The sequence below is a fragment of the Indicator indicator genome, chromosome 12 (genome assembly GCF_027791375.1).
Source record: "Indicator indicator isolate 239-I01 chromosome 12, UM_Iind_1.1, whole genome shotgun sequence".
NCBI lineage: Eukaryota > Metazoa > Chordata > Aves > Piciformes > Indicatoridae > Indicator > Indicator indicator.
In genome coordinates, this window is record NC_072021.1 from 9934577 (window position 1) to 9962230 (window position 27654).

The following is a 27654-nucleotide window of genomic DNA, read 5'->3' on the forward strand; positions in this document are numbered from 1 at the left end:
GTACACTAGATGTGACGTGATGTGATGTTCACAATGGTCTAGAGTTTTATTTTGTCCTAATAAATTTTTCCCCCAGCTGCACCTGGTCACAACCCAGCAGTACCTTTTGGCACGGACACACAAAAATCCGCTACTAATGCTCCATCACAACTTATCATGATACAGTTATGAGTTGTCTGAGAGCTAGCTGAAAAATAGATAGGGCTAACTAGAAAACAAAGAGCTATTTGCCAAACGTGGAATGAATCCCATTGTGATCCACACTGCAGACTATGGTGCACATCTTCCCTTAATATGCAGCAGGAGTCTCTACCAAAGGGCAAGGAGAGCAGATGCCACCATTTCTTTCCCAGATCTCTTCATGCTTTGTGCTAATTTAAATATTCTCTTTCATCCTGAGTAAATGTTGAGTTTTGCTAACACCAAACTTAGGAAAGTCGATTAGTTCTTTGTTACCTGTGATTACAAACAGGCACTCTTAAATGTTGTTTTAGTGGCCGTCTGCTGCTCTAGTTAAGAATGATTTAGATACTTCCTCTTGCAATTGAAAAGTAGCTGCTGATGGATGATAGGTTCTCTCCTGGTAGATGTTGCCAACAAATAAAGGTCCATGCACTGCTCACAATGGCAGGGCTTTTCAGTTCAGTTAATTAGCATTTGGTTTTAATCAATTAAATATAATTAGCACATATATTCTCCATTGACTTGTAAGAGGGCTGATCGCTGGTTTGCATAGGGTACTCCTCCCTTTAATGGCTGGGCTCTTGGCAGAAGGCACAGTCATGGTTCTGATCTCCTCCCCATTCAATCTGAATGGTGATGGAGTGGAAGCTGTAGTGCTCAAACAGGGCTTGGGTAATATCTCTCAAAATCTTCTGGCTGTTCGCTGTGTCTGCTGTGGATAGCAAACAGAATGAAAATCACAATGCATGTCATATAATGCAGTACTTTAAAGCAGAGCAAGTGTTTACTGACAGAAACTCTTTGAAAACTTCTGACAGAGGTTTGTTCTGAGAAGTGTTTCTTGTCCTTTTTATCCCCCCGTCAAGAACCTGCATGTCAGCAAAAGTATGCTCATTCAAATGGGGATGGAATATGTAATTTTGGCAAGACCAGAGCTAAGAGTAATCACCACAGAAATTCACTTTGGCAGAAGAGGGGAGGAAGGCAGGAATACTTAATAAAGATTAGCTCATCCAGTCAGGGAGCAGAAACAGTGCCAAGTGATTCAGGTGGCTGATAGAACCCACTGTTTGGGGAAGGGGGACTCCATGTGGGACTTTGCCTCTGAACCTGTTCTCAGCCAAACCTAGACAGAGTATTTTCTTTAAATAAACATTAACCTGTACAAAGAACCAGACAAAGAAGAAAATCAATCTGAGTAGTGGACAATTTGTCAAGAGGGATAAAGACTACATTTTTAAAATAGAATTTTAAAAGATCAGCTGTTCCCCTGGAAGTACCTCTATACTCCAAGCTGTGTTTTAAAGATTATTTCATAGCTAGAGACACATCAGGAAGGCAGATTTGCCCTGTAAGTTTTTTTTTTTTTTTTTTAAAGGGATCAACAGTCTTCAAGTTTGATAAATCCACTTCAAAATACATTTGATATTGTAAGAAAAATCCACCCTGGGTTTAGTTTTTCTAATTTTCTAATTTTTTTCTAATTTTCTAAAATATTTCTAATTTAATTAGAATTTTTCTAATTTTCTAAAATATATTGTAGTTTAGTTCCTTGCTTCACAGTTTTCAAGTCTTGCATTTGTGCCTGTTGTTTTGGTAAGGTTTCTGGGAGGAGGATTTTTGAGAGCTGTGGTTGTTGCTATTTTTTTCAACAAAAGGATGATATTTGTTGTAACAAGCAACAGATGTAGTCAGTTGTGTCCCAGTCAAAAGAAACTGACCTGTACTAGGCAGCAATTGAATACTTACTCCCTGTTTGCAGAAATTTACTGACCTGTGGCAACATGAGCAGATAGAATAGTCTGATTCATTGTCAGAGACCAAAGATGAAGGTTGTGAACAGACTCCACTTTCTCAACTGCTAAAATTCTTGCTTTCACTGCATCATAACCAAGTCCTTTTGATGTTCCTTAAAAGGATAAATGGGTGGAAGAAAAATACTTTGAAGAGGCAAGAATGATGGTCATTAGAAGAAAATACATCATGAACTTTTATTCAGTTAGATGTATCATTTTTGTTAAATATTCTGTGCTTTGGAAAGCCTATCCCTTTCAGATTTCACTGTGAAATTCAATCTTATCCTTTCTTTTATACTTCTCCATGGAAAAACGAGACTCACACGTGTCTTGGAAGATACTCTGAGGGTCCAGTTTCCATAGGGAAGTGATCTGTTTAGCTAGATCATGTCCTGGTTTCACACCAACACCTTTTGTGAATACAGAATTTACAGTCATCACTTGAGCGCCTCTAAAGGATTCTGTTCACAATACACTTACATGAAAGAAGCCTCTGTTTAGTAGAGAGGAAAGATAAACATAAGGACTGAAATGGTTTGACTCAGGAATCTTAGATGAGGTTAGATTTCAAGATCAGTTATGGAGCAGATCAGTGACTTTTTCTAGGTGAGATTTCTTATAAATTATGCTGAGTGAGGACAATAGTAACAGGGTGAGTTGCAACATGAAATTCAGGGGTTCATCTAAATCCAAATTTGACCAAGAATAACTACAGACCTTCCCTGGAGTCAGTCTTGGACTCTGGAAATACACCTCTATGCCCATGTGAATAGTTATGCTCATCACATTTCACTTGAATCAGTAAACTGAAAAATACTTTTAATGCCACCAGTTTAATAATGTAATGATAAAGTAATAATGGTAAGAGCAGTATTGGTTAATCTTCTCTTTCATACTGTGATAATTTTTTGGTCACTGTTAATGGCTTCAGCATTGTATGCTTTGTCTTATGCATTTATTATGAAAATTATATGCTCTTTGGAGTACTGACTCGATGGATTTGACTTTGATGCAGCTGTTCTTTAGAGAAAACCATGGACAGCCAGTGCCTGCACCACACAGTCAGTTGCAGACGCTGTGGGGCAGACACCCCAGGACAGACTGGATGCATGGGGTAAGAGCAAGCTCCAACACCACCTCTTTTTCTTTCCTTTTTTTTTTTTTTTTGGAAAAGGTTTGTATTTCACATAAGTGAAGGAATTACTCAAGGAACAAAGCGAGCAGACATTTCACGTGCCAAAGGGGTCATAAAAAACAATGTTACACATACAATAGAAAAAAGGCAACTCGATTTTAGGAACACACTGGGAGTTCATTAACAAAACACCAGCACACAGATTTTGATGAAAATTGGCATATGGTGGAAACATTGTAATTAAGTTTAAAGTTTGATCAGAATTAGGAGAACACTGGAAACTGATGCAGCAAGTGTGCTATTATACTTTTGTCAGTGAGTATAAGTCTCATGGAGAATGAGAGAGAAAAACCAAAATGTAACTGCATTCATTCTCAACCCAGGGTCCTACCTTCCATTAACACAATCAAAATGTCCCTTAAAATGGTGATGGTCGTTGCCAAAACAAAGATGGAAAACACAAAGGTGCAGATTGGATCAGCTATTTTGTATTCCGGCTAGAAAAACATGAACAGATCATATTGTTAACTTCATTTTTCTTGGTTATTTCCATTTTTAATTAGTTAATCCCTAAGAATAGTACATCCCATTCATCCTTGGCCAGGTAGGGAGCCTCAGCACAGGGAATGAGGTTGCTACATAAGAAGAAAGAGAGAGAATCAGAGAATCATAGAATCAGTCAGGGTTGGAAGGGACCACAAGGATCATCCAGTTCCAACCCTCCTGCCATGGGCAGGGACACCTCACACTAGATCAGGCTGGCCAGAGCCTCATCCAGCCTGGCCTTAAACACCTCCAGGGATGGGGCCCCAACCACCTCCCTGGGCAGCCCATTCCAGGCTCTCACCACTCTCATGGTGAAGAACTTCTTCCTCACGTCCAGTCTGAATCTACCCACATCGAGCTTTGTTCCACTCCCCTAGTCCTGTCACTACCTGATAGCCTAAAAGGTCCCTCCCCAGCTTTCCTGTAGGCCTCCTTCAGATACTGGAAGGCCACAATAAGGTCACCTCGAAGCCTTCTTTTCTCCAGACTGAACAGCCCCAACTCTCAATCTCACAGGGGAGGTGCTCCAGCCCTCTGATCACCCTCCTGGCTCTTCTCTGGACACCAAAGTATCTTCCTTGCAATTGAAACACCAAGGAGCAAGTGTTACTCTCTCAACAGTCATTTCAATTCCCAAGAATAACTGTCTTTGGCTAAATTGCTATTTATATCATTAAGATGGAGAAAATATTTACGTAGCAGCTAGCGTCACAATGCTATGAAAACAACTGTTATGCTTAATTGCAAGGAAGGCAAGTGAACTAACAAAACTAACCTTAAAGAAGATGATAAGTGCACTAATCAGCACACTAATGCTCTGGAACAGATCTCCGATGGCATGCACGAAGGCTGCCCGCAAACTGGCATTGCTCAGAGCTGGCTTTTCCAGAGGGGACAACATGCCTTCCCTGGCCTGTGTCCCGTGGCTGTGCCCATGGCTGGTCTGGTGCAGAATCAGGCTCAGTCTGCAAGAGATGTAAAGCTACAAACATCAGTGGGGTTACTGCATCTCTGAAAGCAGTGATGTCACATACGTCACCACTGCTCTCACTTCTGAATGCTGAGTGATACAACAGACACATTAAATGAAAATCCATAGTGACTAAGCAGACATTTCCTAGGCAAATCAGTGTTTTGCACATAAATAAAAAAGTCTGTGAATGGGGTAACTAATGAGGCCTCATTTCCTATGGAGATCTTGAACATTCTGACATCTAATGAAAAATGAGATGGAGGTTAATTTTTTTCTGAAGTCTGTGCGTTCATCATTTTCCTTCCCAGTGTGGAAGCTAACAGAAAGGTGGAGAGGAACTTCAACCTGGAATGAGAAGCAGGATGTCTCTTCTTCTACCCCTTTCCTTATCCTCATGAAAATCATAAACAATATTTTTCAGGCAAGTATCTCTCTAATATTTTTTTACTGAAATACAGCAGCAGGTTCAAGGTTCAAAAGTTATACTGAGAGGAAAGCGAAGTAACTTACAGGATGTTGGCCAGCACAGCACAAGCAGAGGTAATGAGCATCACTGTAGCATCAATATTGTAATTGGGGTGTAGTAGCCTCATACTAGCCAAATATGCCAACACACCAGTCACCATCCAAATGATCATCATAGACATCAAAGCTCCCAGAATTTCTAGGAATTAAAACAATCTGATTTTAGCAAGAGACAGAACAGAAATGTTACACATTTTAAGAGAGGGCTGCTAATGGTTTCAGCTTTGTAAGATTTCAGATTTGTAAGCTTTATAGCCAGGAGAGTTAATTCTTGTGTGCTGGCAGCCTTGGTGCTCACAGAAAATGGGCCAAAACCTTTTCTGGTTGTAGCAAATAGCAGTCTTATGTGGTGGATGTAGTGGCCTAACCATGTTCTATTTGCTCCTACTTTTGTCCCCTTCCCAGTGTGGAGTTCATTAATTATTTGCAGAAATTAGAGAGGTGAAAAACATAATTTGGGGAGTTTTGGGAGGAGCAAAGGGAAGGAGGGAAGAATAAAAGAGCAATTCTTTTACATATTATGTAGTTGTCTGGCCCTGCCAGTATGGGGTGAAGACTCTAGGAGCCCACCCTTTTTCCCCAACAAGATTATCTGGTCATGGGAGCAGAAACTGGAGGGAAGGAGGGAGGCGCAGCTCACCAAAACCCACTGCAGACATATTGCCCCTCCAATAGCCTCCCTTGTTTCTGTACAGCTCTTGTCACTTCACATTTCAGAAATGCAGTGACTGCCCCCAGCGAGGTCCTGCCAGCAAAACCTCTCCTTCCTCTCTTCTAGAACTCATCTTTCCAATGCCACAAAATTCTTCTTGTGCAACCAGCTGTGATGATTACAAAAGAAGCTATTTTTACCCTGGGGCAACAAAATTTAATTTTGTCTCTATTGGCTCTTAGTTGGGCTCAGATAAATCCAGTTCCCAAGGCCACCTTTTATTGCACTGCCATAGGAGAGATCCAGGGATATTTGTATGAATGTGTGTAGCATGTTTTTACTAGGATGTGGGACTAGTAATTGCTGTGTGACTCGAATGGGTAAGTGTGGCACTTTATGAGCACAACTGAGACAATGCCAAAGAAAATGAAAGCTCACAATAAAGTGAAGGGCAGTAGAAGGCCAGGAGGGCAACGAACTTGCAGAGTCCTCCACTCTCAGTCCAAGAAAGCAGGAGAAACTCAAATTATGATGATGAGTATATTTTTCTAAAGGTCACACCTTTTACAACAGCCCAGGCATCAGATCCTTATCAAAAGAACCATTTTGTCTAAAATTTACAAATAAAAAATTGAAGTGCACTGGGAGGGAAATCTGGTTTTGCTTACAAGTAGAGAGAGGGAAGCTAACACACAACATTCTGGTGTTTATATTTTTTCTGAGTTCAGGTTGAAACTCTTCACACTTGGCCTAACTGAAGGTGTCAATGACTATGCTATCATTGGCCTGAAAGGAGCCAGGAGTTTTTATGAACACCTGTATGAATATCTGGGTGCATGTGTGCATATAATATACAATGGAATATGTTAGAGGTCATCTTTACCTATGTACCTGTTAACTGTCAATGCAGCATCTCAGCAAAAGTTTAGCTAAGCTTACAGAGCAGTTCAGTAGTAATAAATACTTTACTCAAGATACTCTCAGTTATGTTCCTTCAGAACTATGAGTACTAACAGAGTGCAGAAAACAGTAGTATAGGATTGTTTGTAAACCTCTGAATCATACTAGAAATAAAGAACCTGAGGATGAGGAGAGCTTTCCTACATGGAAATAGGTCTGTCCCATACTATCAGTTTCATTCCATATTGTGCTTCTAACATGTTGCTGAAAGTAGCTGCATACCCAAAGGATTTCACTGAACAGCTGTCTTGACTGGTTCTACTGCCTCCTACTAGCTTAGAGGACAGGAGGCATTTGGATGGCTTCTAAACCTGCACCCTGTCATACCCAGTCTTTGCATGACAAACCCTGTTTATCAGTATGGGAAAAGTAGGGAAAAATCAGCTTCCAGTGTCATGGAGGGCTGCAGCTGCCAGACCTCAGTAAGTCAGTGCACAGCAACCTGACTGCCCTCAGCTACTATTTGAAGGCACTCACCAGCATAAACTGGAAATATAAATCAGAAAATAAACAAGAAACAGGATAACTATCCTAGAATGCAATTAAACAGACACCAACATTTGATGCAAAGCTCTCTGCTACCAGTATACAAAGGCAATAAAAGATTTGTTTTGAGGCTCTGCATTGCAATGACAAAAACACTAGCAAAATCTAGCACAGTCTGAGGGTGAAGCTGCAAGAGACAATTCTCTCTTTCACTTTCACACAGAATCACAGAATGGTCTGGGTTGGAAGGGACCTCCAAAGGCCATCTAGTGCAACCCCCTCTGCAGTAAGCAAGGGAATCCTCAACTAGATAAGGTCACCCAGAGCCTCCCAGGCTAAGAGAGCATAAACTTAAAAAGAAGTTATGGATCAAATGGTGGTAAGTAGTAGGTTGATGAGGCTGGAAAATTCAGATGTCTGTCATCTGCATAATGCCAACCACACTTCTGTCACCCAGCAGCCTGTTTCCAGCAGAGCTGGTAGAATATACTTGGGGAGCAATATAAAGACAAGGCAAGTATAGCATATGTCTTCCCTGGTACATCTGTAGCTCCAAGTAACCTGGGCCACCAAACACCCTGAGTCGGAAGCTGCTACTGGACCTTCATATTGAACAGCCTTTAAGCATTTATTATCTGAGTCCTCAGTTTAGGTGTGCAGGTGTCTACAGACAGTTGAGACATTGACACCTCCATGGGTGGCTTGACATTAGATGTATAGATGACCCATAGACTTCTGGAGTGGCAGCTGGAGACTATGGAATATATTAAGACATTTCAAACAGCACTAATCAATTACATCTGAGCAACTAAACTGAGCCCTAAGGACAGCATGGAATTGATTTCCAGCCTGAGACAACAAAATTAGAATGTCTACATGTAGGTGTGAGCTAAGTGTCTAAGCTCCCTTTGTGGGCAATGGTCATCAAATTAATGGTGATTTACACAGCTTCCTGTTCCATTGACTGAATGGGAGCACTTCCTAGTTTCTTAACTATGAGTGTCTGGTGGCATTTGAAATGCCCTTGTCTTGTGCCTGGCATCCTGTGCAGTCTCCTGTGGGTCTTGGGCAATAGCTGCCATTCCTGTCTGTTAGTCTCAGACATTCCAGGGATGTAGCACTAGACTTCTACGTTTGGGAAGCTGAATGGAGTCTAGATTAACGTTGAACATATCAGAAATTTGGAGCCTGTGCTTCTCTGTGCTCACCTACATGTAGACACTAATATTTAGGTGTCTGAAGCTTGACTCATACCTCTAGAAATGTTTTGGTCATAGTTGATGTTTTACTGGTGTCTTGTCTTTTGTAAAAGAACTTGTATTTGATTGTAAAGCTTTCAGCATTAGATGTCATCTGTAGATATATTTTGAGTGAGGACAGAGAACTTTAAAACCCTACCAGTGCTTCCATCTGCTAAAACCCCAGAAGTGTTAACGAGATACACAGGGAGAATATTTAGAAAATGGTAAATGTTGAAGGATCTCAGCTTTCTACAAATATAACATTGTTATCTTTAAAAGCTAATTTAATGAGTTGCTTTATCATTCAATTAATGGAGAAGGGTCTCATTATTATCAGTATTGCTGCTTTTGTAGAAACTTGTGTTTCATAGTAGATGGAGGACTCAGTACTCCTTGCGCTCAGGTTACTGGGGGAAGTTACTGTTATTTCAGCCAAAGCTAGCACCACCCCAAAACTATATTAAATAGATGAACTGGCAGACATGTTTGTAGATAAGGCATGATCATGCTCTCTTTACTTCTTTGACGCTCACTGGCTTGCTTTGTTACTGTGTTCCAGGGGCTTTGAGCACATCAGTGCACAATGTCTAAGTATCTGCAGACCCATGTTACACATCAGCATCTTTTCCAGTCCCTAGCTATGATGACTTCCCTTTTCCCTTTCACATGTTTATACTGTGATATGTTTGCTACCTGCTCGGTGCCACCCAAAAGTTAACTGCTTGGTGGGAGGTTTGGAGGCAAGCCACAGCGAGAAGAGGCTGAGGAGGAAGCTTGTCAGGTCCACAAGCACGTGTGCCGCGTCAGTGATCACCGCCAGGCTCCCAGCGATCTGCCCACCTGTGTGAGACACCCATCCGTATCATGGCTCTGGGCAGAAGTTTGAGCTGAGCAGATCAAACCTGAGAGCTGCTTTGCTGTGGATTGAAGGGAACACTCAGTTTTCAGTGATCGCATACACAATCCAAAACTCTTCAAAGAGAGCTTCATTTTGCACCTCATTTGTGCAGAGAAAGCTATGATTTAACAGAAGGAACTGAGGTAAATTTCTTCGTCTGAGAGAAAGAGAGTCCTAAGGACAGCAGAGTTGTGATACTTTACTGCTGGGGTTATATCACTGTTGGACTGGTTTATGTGACTATTTTAATATCATATTTCTTTGAGAGAAACAGTATTAAGGATCACATTTCCAGTATTCTCCTGCTGTCTTTTCACAGATTACTGATATCTTTATGTGCATACAAAAACTCAGGGAATTAGGTTATGGGATTCATTTCCTATTTGTTATAGGAACATATGCATATTCTTCCTGAGTTTTGGATGGCTGGATGCCCAACTGTTTATTTGTCACAGGCAAATTTATTTCTCCATGGGAATAAAATGAAAGGTTCTAGTATAAGAGCTGTGATAAACAACCAACCATTTTGACGAGGGCATAGAGACAAATGTTCTGTACTCAGAACTAATCTATCATTTTGCATCTGTAATGCATGATTTAATTTTCCTGCTGGAGCTGGAAAAATGTGGCTGAATGTCATTTTTCTTTGGAGGGTTTGGATTTCATGTGAATTCTGAAAAACAAGCAAAACCAACCCAAACCATTTTAGGTTATCTGAAGCCACACTTCTTTTACCCACTAAGCCAAACATAATTATATTGCCAAATTCTTCTAACTATGTCTCAGAGCAAAAGGCAAATCCAAAGAAACTAAAAGGTTGCTCTAAGCTACCCCAGCTGCCAGTGGCTGCGGGAGGACAGGGATCATAGGCAGGAAGCTGTCTGGCCAACTTGTTATGGCAGGGGAATCTTTTCATCAGAGTGGGAATGTAGAAAAATCAGAATATGAGATAATACAGCCAAAATGTCTAGTTTTTGTATTTGGCAATATCTTTCCATAATTCTTCAGACATTTAATTAATTTCAGTTCACCTGTTTCTCCTGATCACAACCCATAGGAGAACCAAAGAATCCTGGTAAACCTCATAAGATGATTCATTCAAACCTGTGGCAAGACAGCACTGCCAAAGGGACATGTAGGCATATCTCTTGTTTCCTTAGAGATGGAAAGTCTTCATGCCAGCAGGATGGACTGTCTGTATATTTTCCTCCCACACACAGATTTTAGATTAGTGTACCTAATACTGTATGGTTTGTCATTGCAGGAGAATGTGTATTGCACATACAGGGCATGCATTATTTTTCTCTCTGCCTCCCTCTACATCCCATTTACAGCTGTTTGAAAGTTGCTTCTCAAAAGGGAGCAAGCATGACTGCAGAACTTGAGGGCATCTCATGCTTTGCAGTGAAATGAAAAATTCCACAGAATAAGGATTTCCCAGAGTATGCACAGGTGTAAATACACATACATTTCTTGGTCATGACAGAGCTCTCAGACTTCCACTGTTGGCAAGGTCACTGTTTCTCAAGTGGGAAGCAATTTTGCATAGCAGAGGGAAGCAGGCTTGTCTGAAAGTGCACAGATGTTAACAACCAAGGCATCAGTCATCTTTCAGCAAATAAATATGTAGAGCACAAGCTGCCTGCAAAACCCTGTTGCATTTTAGACGCTTTATTTCCATGTTCTCTGGGATAGCATTACAAAAGCTTATACCTTCTAGCCTGCTGTCTTTGAAATATGTTGGCAAATTGTATTTTTATGTATTACTGGTGTATCTAATGCCTTCAGGTGAGTTTCTGACATCTCTGCTTGCTTATCTTAGCAACCTGGTCAAGCCTTTATATTCTTTTTAACATGAGGATGCATGCTAGGTGTGTCTCTCCTAGTGCACAAAAGGAAATAAATTACTTTGAAATCCACACTTAGTCCTCAGAGACTGAGAATTCTTGGAAAGTACTTTTATATCAGGGCTGTGCACAGGGTATCATCAGTTTGACTGATATATCCAAATCTATGGAGATTGGGATGGATCTGCATCAGAAGAACAGAAGATAATTGTCTTTCTCAGAGAGTTTGTGCATCAGGCTCAGCCAACAGTGCCCCTTTTGGGAGAGCAATAAAGGCCAGCACAGATGGTTTGAGCAAAAACATCATGGGAAAGATGCAGAGATTCAAAGAAGCACAACTTTCCAACCTCTTCAAGAGGGGCACAGCTTTATTTCTTCTGTTTAGCATAATAATGCCCACAGAAGGTGCCCTTAAGAAGGAAGGGGAACATATTCTTTGTTTTCAACACTAAAGCCTGTGTAATAGTTATAGGCTCTTATTGCTTTGTATCAATACTCCCAACAAGTGGTCTTTATGACTTACTATTACCCACAATGGATGTTTACAGATTTGTATATGGCAAAGCAGCAGAAATTGTCAGTCACTCAATGGTCAGTCACCAGGCACAGGCAGTCTAGCCTAACGATTAAAAAAAAAAATCAATATGTGGTTCATAATTACAAAAAACCTCCACAGACTGCTGTCTGCAACTGCAGTTAATAACTGGTTTGTCAAAGTGTAATGGTCTGAAGCAAAATGGTCTTCAAGATTGTTACTTAAGCTGTCACTGCAAAAAAAAAAAAAGCTGTATGATTCATTAAGCAAAACGAAACATTTAGTTAACATATCATCTGTCCTTCCAATTATCCTCTAACACTGCTGCATTCACCAAACTTACGCCTACTGATTATACTGTTTTGTTAATAATGCATTACTTCTGGCACTGGCATTACTGCATGGAGATTAGTGGTATGCACTGGTTTTCATGGGGGGAATGCATGTGACCTACAAACAGGGCTTTGTGCAGATGGAGTGCATGGGAGGGAAGAGTTGGACAAGTCCCTGTTGGCTTTGGCAGATGGTGGGGAAGGCAGAAATGCAGCAACTCTTTCAGGGCCTCCAGTTCTCACCTGTAGGGAACACAAAGCTTTTCTATTTCATTTTCATGGACTCCAGAAATGCTGAAAGAGGGAAAAATGTGTTTCAGAGGTGTTCCTGGCTGATTTCTGTTCTGTCCCCTTGGCTACATGTGACAAAAGTCTGTGGGATTCCTGATGCTTTACCTTACCTCACCTCACTGTGGAGAGGGGAAATGAAAGAGCCAGAAACTATCAGGTGGGTATAAACATCACAGAAGCCATGCAGAGAGCAGATCAGTGGGACAAAATGAAAGCTAATTCTCTATGAGCAAGCCAAAAACTTATATTAGATATTGTAGGATGGGTCTAGAAGTGAAAGCTAATTAGACAGGGGAATAATCTTCCATTGATCCAGAAACACACCAGCAGGCCAGTTTAAAAAGATGAACGTGCCCTGGTATAAATACATTGACTTAACAGAAGCAAAGCAGATGGTGAATCTAGCCCTGGATTTCCCTGGATTTTGTAAAGACTGCTGCTTCCAGCCCTCATCAGTGTGGAGGTCTCATTTGCCTCAATAAATATATAGCCTTTTAATTGTTTACATAAAAAATGTAATCCAATGTGCTAGAAACCTTTTGTTGCATGAAGCTAAGAAATGCTAACCACTTTTAGCCAAATAGGACCTGGGAGAACAGTTCAGGCCATTAACTGGTCTTTGTGTTCCTACACAGATGCAATCCTTAAATGAACATATAAAAACAGTTTGATAATTTTACTTCCAAAATCTCCACAATTCTTTTGAAGATTAGGGAGAAAGGAGAGTTATATTATTCGGGTGGGTTCACCTCTGTGCATCACAGGTGCCTGTAGTCAGAGTGTATACAAAAGTGCATGAATACAGATGTGCTGGGCATCAAACTGAGCTCTTTTTGGGCAAACATACTCCCCTATAATCTCAGCAATCATGAAGAAGATGCAAATTACTGATGCTAAACAGAGCTTCCTCCTGGCTTGTTGCTGCTCCCTTTTTCTGATCTCATAGGCCTGTGAGTAGCCGTGACAGTGATATGCTGGATTAGCTTCAGTAACTTCTGCTTCCTGCTGCTGCCTCTCTTCATTTAAATTCTTCTGATGCCAGCTCATCCTTTGGGATTGAAAGAAACAGAAGGTTAAAAAAAGAAAAAGCATAGTTATTTGGGCATCTAGCCTTGCATCCCAGAAACTAATTAAAGCTTTTGAAGGATAAAAGCAGCGTTGGAAACAACTGAGCTGGTCATAGAAGAGGCTTGCTCACACAAGCAGGACTCTGCAGGAGGGAGCTGCATGTGGAATGACTGCTCTGGCTCTGTTTCCCAGCTCCTTGGGCTCTCCTACATCATGTAGCAATTTATGAAGTACTGGCTGTGTATTTTATGCACACAATATGATCTTGAAAAAGCCACACCTGATGCAAATAGTAACCAAAGTCAACATAACATGGAGAAAATTTGATGGAAAATTCGTGGGGTTTATTCCCAACATCTTTAATAAGAAGACTATTAAAAAAAAAAAAAGACATTTCTTTTTCCCTCAATTGTAATTGACTAAAGATATTTCTTCTCTTTGCATGCAGAACAATTTTATTTCAGATTTTCACATATGTACAAAACCTATCAATTTTCCAACAGGACTTGTGTGATTATTAAAAGTTTCAAAGACTTTTTTTTTTTTTAAAAAATCAGTTCTCCATAGAATGCTGACCCCTTTGTGCCACTGATTTTTTAGAAAGTGAGAAGTCCAGCAGATGTGTCTCTTTGAGCATTGCTCCATCACAAGGTGATTTCTCAGCCAGCTCTGCTCTACCACAACATCTCAGTGCTGTTCTTCTAAGGGCTCCTATGTAGGAAATATGAGATGGGGATAGAGAGGCCTGAGGCCAAGAACCTTGTATTGTAATTGTGGGAACTCCTGGACGACCATGACAACTGGTGGTGACCCTGACAACTGGTGATGACCATGACGGCTGGGGCTGTCATTAAAACAGCCCAGAACCTCCTCCAGGGGAGGTCCCAAGGTGGTTCAGTAAACAAGGACGTTCCCTCTTCCTTATCTTTCAACTAGAAAGAACCTAAACAGCAAAAAATCCCTGCTCTAAACTCTGTCCTGGGAGACTTGATTGAGAACCATTTTGTCTCTTTAGATGAAGCATTTACTGCCACAGCTGCTTCTGATGTGGTAACTCTGTCGGTAAACTATCCCCTGCTGGGTACTGACACTTGTGGGAGCACACTGGGGCATCAAAAGGTGCATTCTGCCCAGAGGCACGTGCATAGCATCCATATGGAATCATAGAACAGTCCAGGCCAGAAGGGGCCTCCAAAGCTCATGCAGTCTGACCTCTCTGCAGTCACAGCAGGGACATCCCCAACCAGATCAGGCTGCCCAGGGCCTTCTCCAGCCTCATCTTGAATATCTCCAGGGAAGGAGCCTCAACCACCTCCCTGGGCAACCTGTTCCAGTCTTCCACCACCCTCATAGTAAAGAACTTCTTCCTGCTATCCAATCTAAATCTGCTCTGCTCTAGTTTGAAGCCATTGTCCCTCGTCCTTTCACTGCAGGCTTTTGGGAACAGTCGCTCCCCATCCTTCCTGTAGCCCCCTTCAGGTACTGGCAGGCTGCTATTAGGTCTCCCTGGAGCCTCCTCTTCTCCAGGCTGAACACCCCCAGCTCCCTCAGCCTTGTCCTCATAGCAGAGCAGCTCCAACCCCCTGATCATTTTCATGGTCCTCCTGTGGACCTCTCCACCAGGTCCAGGTCCTTCCTCTGCTGAGGGCTCCAGACTTGTACACAGTACTCCAGGTGAGGTCTCACCAGAGCAGAGCAGAATGACCTCTCTGGATCTGCTGGCAACACTGCTTTTGATGTAATTTGCCTTCTGGGCTTCAAGCTCTCCATGTCTGCTCATGTCCAGCTTCTCATCCATCATCACCCCCAAGTCCTTTCCCACAGGGCTGCTTTCCAACACCTCATCCCCCAGTGTGTATTGATAGTGAGGATTGTTCTGGCCCAGGTGCAGAACCCTGCACTTGCTCTTGTTGATCTTCATGACGTTTACCTGGTCCCACCTCTCCAGCTTGTCCAGGTCCCTCTGGATGCCATCCTGTCCTTCAGGCATATCAACAGCACCACACAGCTTGATGCCATCTGCAAACTTGCTGATGGTGTATTCAATCTCACTATGTCATTGATAAAAAGCTTAAACAGTACAGGTCCCAGTACAGACCCCTGAGGGACACCACTTGTCACTGCTCTCCATCCGGACTTCAAGCCATTGAGCACTGCCCTCTGCACGCAACCATCCAGCCAGTTCCTCATCCTTATAGTCACACCTTACAGCTGTTTGAGGTCTGTGTGGGCAGGGGTCGTAGTCTGCAAGACTCCATGGGAATGCAGCAAACTCCACTGTTGTTTTCAAGTGTGGAATTAGCTTGAGGGGGTGGGGGAAGCTCAGCTGACCCAGTAATAACAGCTTCTTTTTCCCATTCTGGCTAAGGACTTTCCTTTGAGACCAGGGAGAATTGTTTCCTGAGTTACATGAAAGAGACTTGTGCTACAGGAAGTACATCACAGTACCACAGTATATCAGAGGTTGGAAGAGACCTCAAGAGATCATCAGGTCCAACACCCCTGCCAAAGCAGGATCACCCAGGGTAGTCTGCACAGGAATGCATCAAGACAGGTTTTGAATGTGTCCAGAGAAGGAGACTCCACAAGCCCTCTGGGCAGCCTGTTCCAGTGCTCTGTCACCCTCACTGCAAAGAAGTTTCTCCTCATGTTGAGGTGAAATCTTCTATGTTCAACCTTGTACCTGTTGTTTCTTGTCTTATTATTGTGCACCACCAAAAAGAGATTGGCTGCCTCCACTTGACACCCACCCCTCAGATACTTATAGACATTGATCAGATCCCCTCTCAGTCTTCTCTTCTCAAGACTAAACAGCCCCAGGGATCTCAGTCTCTCTTCACAGGGGAGATGCTCAAGTCCCCTAATCATCCTTGTGGCTCTCCGTTGGATTCTCTCCAGCAGGTCTCTGTCTCTCTTGAACTGGGGAGCCCAAAACTGGACACAGTACTGCAGGTGTGGTCTCACCAGGGCAGAGCAGAGAGGTAGAAGAACTTCCCTAGACTTGCTGGACACACCTTTCTTGATGCATCCCAGGATCCCATTGGCTCTCTTGGCCACACAAGCACATTGTTGTTCCATGCAGAACTTGCTGTCCACCAGCACTCCAAGGTCTTTCTCTGTGGAGCTGCTTTCCAGCAGGGCAGCCCCTAACCTGTCCTGGTGCCTCTTGTTATTCCTCCCCAGATGCAGCACCCTGCACTTGTCCTTATTAAACTTCATGTGGTTTGCCTGCACCCAGCTCTCCAGCCTGTCCAGGTCACGTTGGAGATGGATCTTGACAACTTTCTGTAGCTTTTCTGCACTGTTTATGGAACTGTCAAATGCCTAAAATCTTGCTGGAAAGAAACCATGCCGGTGGCTGCCAATCTGCAATGTCAAGAAAAAAGTTACTCTGAAATCAAACTTCTTCCATCTACCTTTTGGGACAACCTGAGGGAGATGCAGTTGCTCAGTGGGTCCAAAGTCCTGCCAGGTGCCCAGCAGCCCACATCTCACCTATGGGCAAGAGGCAAAGGCAGCCACATCACCGTGGGTCCCTTGGTCCCTTGTGTTCATCGGCGCTGTGGAGATACCGGCAAAAGGAGAAGGGCTGACCCACCTTGGTGGCCAAGTCTTGCACTATAGATAATCAGCATGGAGTTGGTTTTGTAAATATTATTGAGATGTTCCAAGGATGCATCCTGTTCCCCTGAGTCAGCCAGTTTTCCAGCCAGGTTAGCATGTGGTCTCTGTTTGCTCAGCAGAGGCTATAGGTTTCCCCAGTACGTGAGGAGCTTGCATGAAAGAACAACTGGTCAGGTTTAATGCCTGATGCCTGGAGATGGTGAGTTAGTGAATTCTTAGGCCTTTGTGAGGATTTTTCTGTATTTTCCCCACAATAACAAATAAATGGGAGCTGGGCTGTCTGGGGGATGGGCTACTCATCTGGTGACTGAGGTCTCCACTAGGCAGTTCTTCTCCAGTCCTTTAGTTTTACATTCATCAGGCTCCTCATGTACACTCTGTCATTTATGCACAATATTTTACTGATGAATTAGAAGGTACCACAAATTGATTCCTTCCAGATGGCTGAACAAAACACTGTAGTTGTCTCACTCTCCTCTGGAGATCAGGGCATGCAAGTTTTTCTTTCTCATGATCCCTCTCTGGAGTAATCTTCCAATACTTTTGTATGGTTTGAATGTAAAATTAATTTCCTTTTAACTCAGACGGTGTTGAACATTAAATCATCTTAATGACAAGAGTCATGATCAGCTCAACAGCCTGCCAGAGCAGGGATGCCAAAATTACATCTACAGATTTTTTTAGCCACCAAGTCCTTTCCTGACTGTTAACAAAATAGGTCACTTTGTGATCACCCTCCCCTCTCTAAGCTTCCAGTCTCTCCATCAGCTAACAAAACCCCAGAGTACCACTGAGGGGTAGGAAAGCACTGCCCACAGATCTTGTTGAACAGATGCAAAAGCAAACAGAGGCAGAGTAAATCCACAAAAGTCACATTTTTCTGCCTGAAGGGTACTTAAATAAAAGTGGCCTGATTGTCAGAAGTGGTGAGCATTTGCTGCTCCCTTTGAACTCGCAGAGTAGCATCTGGCTCACGGACTTAGGCAGAGTCCTGCCAGCTCCCATGCGTAACCATTATTTTTTTTTCTTCCAAGAGCAGCCTGCCACTAATTAAAAGAATATAAGAGGCAGTTTTATAAATGTGCAAATCAAAAGCTTAAGGTGCAGAGATCAGCTCTGTCAAACTATAAACCCCTTCTGTGTGTGTTAGAGCAAGATGTAGCCTTTAAGCATCAGATCTCTGTACCAGCACACTGCAAGCAGAGTCCCAGATTAAAAAATAATATTTTCTTCATTTCAAATTCTCTTTCCTTTGTAAAAAAAAGATAGTCAGGGAAAAGCCACAGAAAGGCTCCTACTGAGTCATGCCCAGAAGGGGGGAAGTGGAAAATATTAATACATATTGCAGAATCCACACAAATCATTAGCAAGGGCTTTTGATTACAACTTCCTTTTGTTTGTTTTCACTTGATCTGTTGAGTGCCTTGATCTGCAGGCTGATGGGAATAATTGCCATCCTCCTAGACCATTGTGAGATACCCAGCCAAAAGAGCAAAATGTGGAATCACTGCACTTCCCACAGGAGATCATCTCCTTCACAAGGGAAAATAGTAATTTTTTGGTGCCTGAAAGAATAATGAAACTACTTTCAGAGAAAAATATATCAAAGTTGTAGTTGCTTCCTTTATGGTGGCAACACTCTCATTTCAACAGATGTACCAGTCTTGAGTATTTCCAAGTCCTTTAAGACCCTCTTTATAGCCTGGCTGTCCAAATTTTCCTTTTCCGTATTGTGGACACAAGCCAAAGATAAATATTTATACATTTACATACATTTAGATGTCTAGTAGATGGGAAGGCTGGAAGATGACTAGAAACAGAGCTTATATCTAATAAATCTTTACAGGTCTTTCTTCCACAAACCTGGCAGATCTGTGTAAAGATAAGGCATCCTTTCTTACTTGTAAGCTGCCTGCCTGATGGTGATGATCTGGACTCCATGATCTTAAAGCTCTTTTCCAACCTAATTGATTCTGTGATATTTTAAATAGCTCTTGTACTGCTAGAAATAACGAATGGCCATTCCTTGCTTACCTTCTTCACATCATTCATTACTGTATGTGTCATTGTTATACTCATGAATCATCAATTTCCTGAGCTGGTGTCCTACTTAATTTCTGTTTCCTACCTCTTACTAACCCAATTCCAATATTCTTTCTGAGCTGAAGTGGGCACACCCAAAGTAGGCATAATGGAGACAGCATATGGCCAGTACTGGGCAGACACTGTACTTTCTACAGGGTCCTCATATCACCTAACACAAGGGATGGGTTTTGCTGAGTTCCCTAAAATTGTGTGTTCCTGGGGCCAGCTGGCAAGCCAGTACAAATGAGACAGAAGCACAGGCCTCACAGCCAAAATGCTTCAGGAGTCACAAGAAACATCTAAAGTTTTCCTGAACATTGACTTCTGCGAAGCGCAAGGAGTGGTAAAAAGCCTTTATCTGAGCAGGACTCTTTGATCCCATGAAAGATTTCATATCATGTGCAAGAAGGCAGAAAAAAAGGAAAACTTTCCCTATATACTTGTTATAGAAAATCAATCTCCACATGAAGAAATCATCTCCCAGGCTCACTTCAAACTTTTTAGTGGTGTGAGCCTGACAGGCAGGAATCAATTACAAGCCTAAGGCTTCCCTGATAGATGGGTCACATTTTAAAAAAACTTTTTACACTAAGACAAATCCTGAGGTTTTTACACACCTTTGCTACTTTCGATATTGCCTCCTCTTATTTTCTTTTTTTCCCTCACATCTCTTGTTTTAGATACAAAGTATAAACAAAAATCTTGAGACTAGCAGCCTTGAGTTTCACTTATGTGGTGGTGTTCAAAATCCCATTATAATGACATATAAAGCACATGAGCAGAAATCCAGAAATTCATGCTGGATCAAGCCAAAATCTAGTTCACAGCACAGTTGGTACAATCTAATGCAAACCCACTGATCTGTGAATTGAGATATCAACCATTTCTGGTCAATATTACACTGCTCTATCTATCTACCAAATCATCTATATTTATTCATTTATTTATTCATGCAGTCTCCATCTTGACAGATTTTTTTCAAGACTAAACCAGATAAAGCCCTAAGCAACATTATTTGATCTCTCAGTTGACCCCACTCTGAGTTTGGACCAGTCACCGCCTGAGGTCCCTTCCAACCTGAATTATCCTAGAAGCCTACAGCTGATCTGATTTTGAGAGAGTTCAGTTAAAGCTCACCCACTTGCAAGCATTTTAAAGTCTGGCATGGGAGACCTCAATGCATCCAAACCTGCTAGTGACCACCCGTCAGCTTGGCATGAAAAAAACCCCACCACCCATCCTCACAGCCGTGTGTGCAGGGAAGGGGGCCTGCATTCCTGCCCACATGGTTAAACTAAAACCATTTTTATTCCCTGTATATTGTAATAATGGCATTTATTAAAAAGCAAGAGACTGGGGGATGGCAAAGAACTAGGCAATTTGTGTGCAAAACAAATGCTGTTGAAAGTGTTAGAGCTCTTCATTAAGCCTACACAGAGGGAAGGGGAAAATGTGGTAATTTATACTAACAGCTAAGATGAGCTTACTGCTGCTGATCGGCTTAAGACACCTGAAGCTGTGCAGGCAGCCAGTCTGTGCAAGCCTGAGCCCAGCAGGCTGCATTCCCTTGCCACGCTGGCTCTGAGCCCCGAGCTGGGGCTTGCTGAGCTGCAAGGGGAAGAAGGGCAATGGCTTCCCCTGAGCTGTCAGCTCTTCCAAACGGGAGGTGGACCCCGGCTCTCACCCCTGGTTTCTGGTTATTTGCTGGGACAGAGTAATTAGATTGTGCAGTTAATCAAATTTCATTTGGAAAGAAAAGCCCAGAGGAGGAGAAGCCCCAAAGCCACATGCCTGGAAGACAAGTCCTCCTCCTCCTCCTGGAGAGCTGTGTTATGCTGCCCTAACTCAGCCACCTATTTGCTGTGGAGCCCTCCTGGGACTCAAGTCTCTGGGGTTGTTGGCTGTATCTGCAGCAGTCTACCCAACAGCTGCAATTGTTGCAATGATTCACCCCCACTGATTTCAATCTTAATTTAGGAAATAATTATAAGAAAGTAATCACCTCCTCCAGAAGGTGAGTCAGCTCTCAGATGGGAGGATCAGCTGCCCCCAGTATGCATCCTACCCCTCTTCTTACTAGGGATATCTCCTGTTCCCAGGGACCCAGGGAAAATGAGGCCTTCCTGATGTAGCAGCCTAACAGCTATTGCTGTCTCAGGGCACCCCTTCATTGCACTGCATAAAGGCTTCATCCAGGGATGTCCTTGTCTCCACGGGTAGTAAGGGGCTGACAGACCTCGGCTACTGAAGCTGTGCCCACAAAATTGCAAGCTATCAAAAAAGCTCTGAGAGACTTCAGTAACCAAAATGAATTGCAGAATCATAAGAGATTTTAAAAAATATAAATAGTACCACAGAAGTCATTTTGGGCAATGCCACATATATTTATGGAGCCATGTAATAATATTTAAACAATAATCCAGACACTCAAATAACTAAAATATGATGGCAGTGACCCCAGTATAAGAACATGGAGAGACAGATATCCATTGGAACTGTCAGTGTTTATGCCAAGCTTCTGTCCCACATGTTTTAAGAGAGCTAAAGCAATAAAGAACCTAAAAACCAATGAGATAATGGAAATGTCAAGTGCTGCTAAGCTGCAAGTAAGCAGCTGTTTTCTTTTTAAAATATGTACTGGCCTGAGTCAAGAGGAAGAAGGAAAATCAGTTCAGCTGAAAACCTATTTTGTGATACACAATTATACTCGTCTTTTAAACCAAGCTACAGCACATCATATGTTTTCAGAGGGTCTTCCCTTACTCAAGCAAGCATTTATTCACAGGACCTCTGGCACATGAGAGGAACAACAGCTCCAAGTCTAACAGACTCTCTGCATGAATAAAATTTTGCAAGATTAAGCCCTTAATGCCATCACATTTCTTTCAGACCAAATTTAGACATTCAAGTGTGAAGGAGCCTTGAATCAAATATGGTACCAGCAGAACTACTATGATTCAGCCTAAAATTGCAACATAATCCACGAGGTTTCGCATCCTACAAGCTTATAAATTGCGTAGCAGGAGACACTTGCTTCAAGAGTAGATGGGTTCAATCCATCACAAATGCAGACATATCAAGATGCTGTCTAGTAAATGCATCAAGCATTTAATAAAAAAGTTTGGGAAGGAAAAAAAAATCAAGCAAAACATTTTGAAAGTAGTGAAAATCATTTTGAAAGTAGTGAAAGATGTTCCTTGGATGCACTGTGAAACTCCCTCCCTACCGATCAGCAGATCGGTGATCTCGTATGGCTCTCCAAGACAAAGCAATGGAAGTGAAGGAAACAGAGAGTTGTGTTACCTGTCTAGGGCCAAGGAGTACTTCTTGGTGTCCCTCTCACTCACAAGGCAAGCTCTTTCAAGCCCTTTTGTGGCAGCCATGAGGAAAGTCGGTGGAGTTTTGCTTGGGTTCTTTGCCCACTTAAACTCTCCTTTCTCTGCTGGAAGCAGATGTGGGCAAAAACGTCCTCCTGATTTATGCAGTAGTCTGCAAAATATTTTTAAATGAAAAGGTTTCAATAATCTTCTCAATGAACCCACCACAAGAGAAAGCTGCTTTCCTGGTGCTGGTGGCGTCACTAACGTGCCAATCTGCAGCTTGCTGAGTGAGTCAGATTGGAGGGTCGAGGCCTCCCTCCCTGTGTTTATTTTTTTCCCCTCTGTCTGATGCTGTGATACGCTCTTTGGTCATGCAGCAGGTCCGTGCCCTCCTGCTCGCTGGCTCAGGGTCCAGCATGGCTGAGCGCACACTGACGTGCATGTGGGCGCTCACTCGGCTGTCCTGGAAGAGAGATTGAAGGTGATTAAAACAGCTCAATTTGCCTGGAAACAGCCAAACCACTGTTTGCCTTTCTGCTTCCTCAGCTTGGGAGGAAAATACACCTCCCACGCTCCAGATCAGCACAAGCCTCTTTAATCCACGCTGTTGCTCTAAAGACTTATTTCTACCCCTGGCACATTTGCTCCTAAGACTGAAAAAGACGAGACTGCTTATTATTACAATTTGCAACACAGGTTATTGGAATATTCAGTTCACCAAGAAGGACTGCAGGCTGTTATTTTGTCAGTTCTGTCAACAGCCGCAGTCCCTAGAGGGGAGAAGATCTCCAGCCTCTCCTCTCACAGCCTGGCCTCAGATGTGCTTTTCAGCACTGATGGAAATTCTGCACTGTTTTACCATGTTCTTAGTAGAATCAGACTGTGACTGAGATCCCTACTTGTGCACTGCCTTCACAGGAGAGATTTGAAACAGTCAGTGAGGAAATGCTGGGTGTTGCATTTCAGTTGTGCATGGATAGCCTAATATGTATATGATGAGATGGAATCTACTGTCCCTTCCCTAAGACTGCTGAACACATGCTTTATATACAATTCATACCTTATATATGGGGAGGGGGGGCAAGGGGGCACATTTATACATCATACAAATGAAAAGTTTTATGCCATCAGAGATCCACATGTTGTCTTCCACATTAGCTGTGCAAACACCTGCCTGAAACCTGTGAGTCAAGAAGCTTATGATACCTCAAACATCTCTTTGAACAGCTGCTGGCAAGTGGCAGAAATACATGGGTTTTTCCACAATGCATTGTCACCTCTGCCTCTCTGAAGTCCTTTTCTCAAGAGTCTTTTTCCAGATACTTATATCTACCTATGCACCTTTATAAACAACTTTCATGAAAGAGATACTTTTCTGACTCATTCCTGGGACTTCCTATCTTCTTCTGGACATTAAAAGGTTGCTCACTAGTGCCTTTTTAAAGGGATAGACACTTACAGTACATGATACTTAATGTGGATGGCTGGCAAGGTTGGTTTGCAGACTCAGGTCCAAAGGATGAATAGTTTGGACCCAGGGCACTTGCACAAATCTTACAGAACAGAAGTAGCACATTACTTACCACTCGGAAATACAACTGAGTAGCAATTGTATTCTGTCTCCTCGAGGAAGGAAAGAAGGCAGCCTTCCCAGTTGTGCACCTTAGAGCCTAACACAAGCTTATAATTAATATCTAACATGGGCTTCTGCTGTCTCTCCATCCCCACTGTTACTGCAGTGTCCCTGTATGCTTCTCAACTCATTTTTCCTTTAGAAATTACCAAACACCAACATTCTGTCACAGACTGTGGACACCTGAAAAATAAACCTGGCCTAGGACCTGATTTATGATGGATCTCCATCTTTCTAAGGTGCTAAGCCAAAGTACCAGGTTTAAGGAAAATTTAACACCTACCTCAGAAGATTACAGAAAAAGCCTGTTTCTGTTTCAAATCACTGGAAGCATGTAACTTTGGTTAGTGAGAGAGTTGAGTTTCCATCATTTCGCAAAAGGGTCTTGAGCCTCAGGTGCACACCAGCAAAACAATACATAGATCCTTCCCAGCATTTAACCTAGAACTTTGTTTTGTGTTTCTTTTGTCAGTGCTGATGGTTGTGCTTCTCAGCAGATAGGCTATGAGGCAGGATAGAAAGAAATCTCTTCAGAGATTTCCACAAAGACTTGGGCTTCGTTTTTATACAGACGCTGAAACTCTTAAATTAAGAGACAGCAGCTGCCTGTGAAATTTCTGCTTCAGAGAAATTATTCAGAATATCTCAATAAATTCATCTTTTGCTTTTAATAACAATGCACCCTGTTTCTGAGTCTACAATAAAAGTGTCACATATCCAATCAGACCAGTTCTAATGACCCTAGCCAAGGACATTTCTCAAGGTTTGCATCTAATGCAGACGTGTGAGGTGTTTGAAGAAAGCTCCGTGTCATTATTACCCAAAACCACCACCAGTAAAAAAAGCATATCCTTTGATCCCATTTCAACTTTAATCAACCACACTTTAAATATGAAAAAAAAGAAAAACCCAACCTCTCATCTTGTCATTATGGGAGTAGATACTGACAGCTTAAATCACACAGCAGGCAGTGCAAGCTTGAAGCCCAGAAGGCAAATCACATCCTGGGCTGCATCAAAAGATGTGTGGCCAGCAGATCCAGAGAGGTCATTCTGCCACTTTGCTCTGGTGAGACCTCACCTGGAGTACTATGCACAGGTCTGGAGCCCTCACAGGAAGGACATGGACTTGATGGAGCAGTTCTAGAGAACAGCCACAGAAATGTTCAGGGGGTTGGAGCAGCTCTCCTATGAGGACAGGATGAAGGAGCTGGGGGTGTTCAGCCTGGAGAAGAGGAGGCTCTGGAGAGACCTGATAGCAGCCTGCCAGTATAAGAAGGATGGGGAGAGACTGTTTACAAAGGCTGGGGTGACAGGACGAGAGGTGATGGCTTTAAGTTGGAGAAGGGCAAATTTAGATGGGATGTTAGGAAGTTCTTTACTATGAGGGTAGTGGAACACTGGAACAGGTTGCCCAGAGAGGTGATTGAGGCCCCATCCTTGGAGATATTCAATGTGAGGCTCAACGAGGCCCTGGATAGCCTGATCTAGTTGGGGATGTCCCTGCTGACTGCGGGGAGGTTGGACTGGATGTCCTTTGGAGGTCCCTTCAAGCCCGGACCATTCTATGAGTCTATAAATGTGCAGAGGGCAATTCAGTGCATTAAATGAAAATGCCAGTGAAGTTGGTCAATTTTACCAGGCAAGAGACATCTTAGAAATCATCTGCAAAGTTCTCCCCTTTTCTCGGGCATCAGCTGGAGTAGCTCTGCACTGCACTGCCTGAAACCTAGGGATCCAGGCATTTGTGGAGCTTGATTATTACAGGTTTTGCATTTATAGAAAGAACATAGTTTTTCACCCACTGAAGCTCCAGTGCCTTCTACTGGAACCTCTCCAGCCATCTGTCATTTGTGATCCAAGGCTGAAGGCAAGGCAAATTGAGAGAAACAGCACTTCCCTCTCCTTGTGAAAGTTGTGATGCAGTAACCTTCTGTGACTGTCAAAAGTCAGTGATTTAGAGTCAATGTAAAAATCATTAAAGGATGTTAATGTTCAATATTTTAAGAGACTGAATTTTTAAACTTCAATATTTTTGTCCTGGGTTTGGTGCCAATATTTTAAGAGAATGGAGACTTTTGATAGCCACTGACTATGCCTCTGCTGAGGGGTAGAAATCCGTTGCAATGCCTTATATGGGTAGTTGAAATGACACAAAGTTGGAGAGAAAAAGACTTTGTACTTTTCAGGCTCTTGTCAAAGAAACTTGGGACTGCATGGTACCATTTTGTGGTGTACATCACTACCTCCAATAGTGAAATTTTATAACGCTGCTACCAAGTCAACTGACAATTCTTTCACAGAGGCTGGAGCCTCAGGTCAGGAGCACCACACAGGTAAATGTCTAAGCTCTGAGTTTCTCTTGGTGAAGCCAATGGTGTGAAACAGCCCCTCCCAAGACAAGCATCTCTGGAGGAGCTCAAAACCTTCCTGTGGATTGCAAGAAAGTCCAGGGTGCACAGGCTGGGCAAGGAGCAAGGCCTCTTAAAGGTTTTCTTTCCTCAAAGTGTGATATGAATTTAGGTCTAATTTGTATGATGACAGAAAAAGTAAGGTTTAGCACTTTTTATCCTTTTTTTTGTGTGTGTCTTATTTATTCAACCATCAATTTTTAAATCTTGTTTTCTTAGGGCAAACACTTTGAAAGTGCTCTGAATCAGCTCCTCAGCATCTCAGCTCTCATGGTTGAATCCATGTTGTCCAAATAAGCCAGCTCTTGTTATGCTCCTTGGAGGGACCAGACCTTCAGAAATAAGGAATGCCAAAAAATGTTATTTTGATGCAGCTGCTTTGCTTTCCTCAGAGTCTGGTGAGCTACTTTTGCATTGGAGTGTCCCAAAAGTCCCGTTGAGGAATAGCACAGACTCTACCACCAGAAGAATTTTTTCAATCTAGGCTTTAGCTTAAAAAAAGAGATAAAACAGTTGAAAAAAAAAATGCTAATGAATTCTCAAATGTTATTGTGAAAGAACATGTCAGCTTTTGTTATAAATATATAGTATTATCTTTCTCTCAACACTCAAGTGCTTTTCTGTCTCTTTTCCATTGATATTACAAAGGGCTTCTGGTTGTTTTTGTTTTTATGATGCCTGAAGTTGGCTGGGGAATTAAGCCTGTAATTGCATTGCTAACAAGTATTTCTTAGATACATTTATTTTTCCTTGGGGAAAGAGACTGTTAGTCAGAGAGTACACATATTTTGGCAGCAAAAGAGACAGCTATGACATTTGGTTCCTATGTTACTCTCTGGATATAATTTTAATTGTTTTCTTCTACTAATAAAATATAGTGACTTTACTGCCTAGATTCTTTATTATACTTCCAACATGCATTTCATTGCCATGCTCTTCCTAAGTATATCTGGGTCATGAAGATACATAACAATGCATATTGAGAGCCAGTTTGTTAAAGACATAAGGGGCTCTGCATTACCTCTCACCAGTACAAAACTAATTGGTTTTTTCTCAGCTACTGCATATATATATTTATTTTCTGTTTTATCATCCCCATAATTGCAGCTTGAAT

The 27654-nt window shown here is 42.3% G+C and overlaps 1 protein-coding gene across 1 annotated transcript; it reads right to left on the reverse strand.

Moving 5' to 3' along the window:
* Window positions 1-749: 749 nt before the first annotated feature.
* On the reverse strand, window positions 750-22560 carry SLC30A8 (solute carrier family 30 member 8). Its single transcript, XM_054385283.1, has 8 exons — window positions 22481-22560; window positions 13256-13448; window positions 9191-9341; window positions 5144-5297; window positions 4436-4625; window positions 3506-3611; window positions 1958-2092; window positions 750-895 (listed from the first exon to the last, which is right to left on the reverse strand). The coding sequence occupies exons 1-8, from the start codon at window positions 22558-22560 to the stop codon at window positions 750-752; spliced, it is 1155 nt and encodes a 384-aa protein (XP_054241258.1).
* Window positions 22561-27654: the final 5094 nt, after the last annotated feature.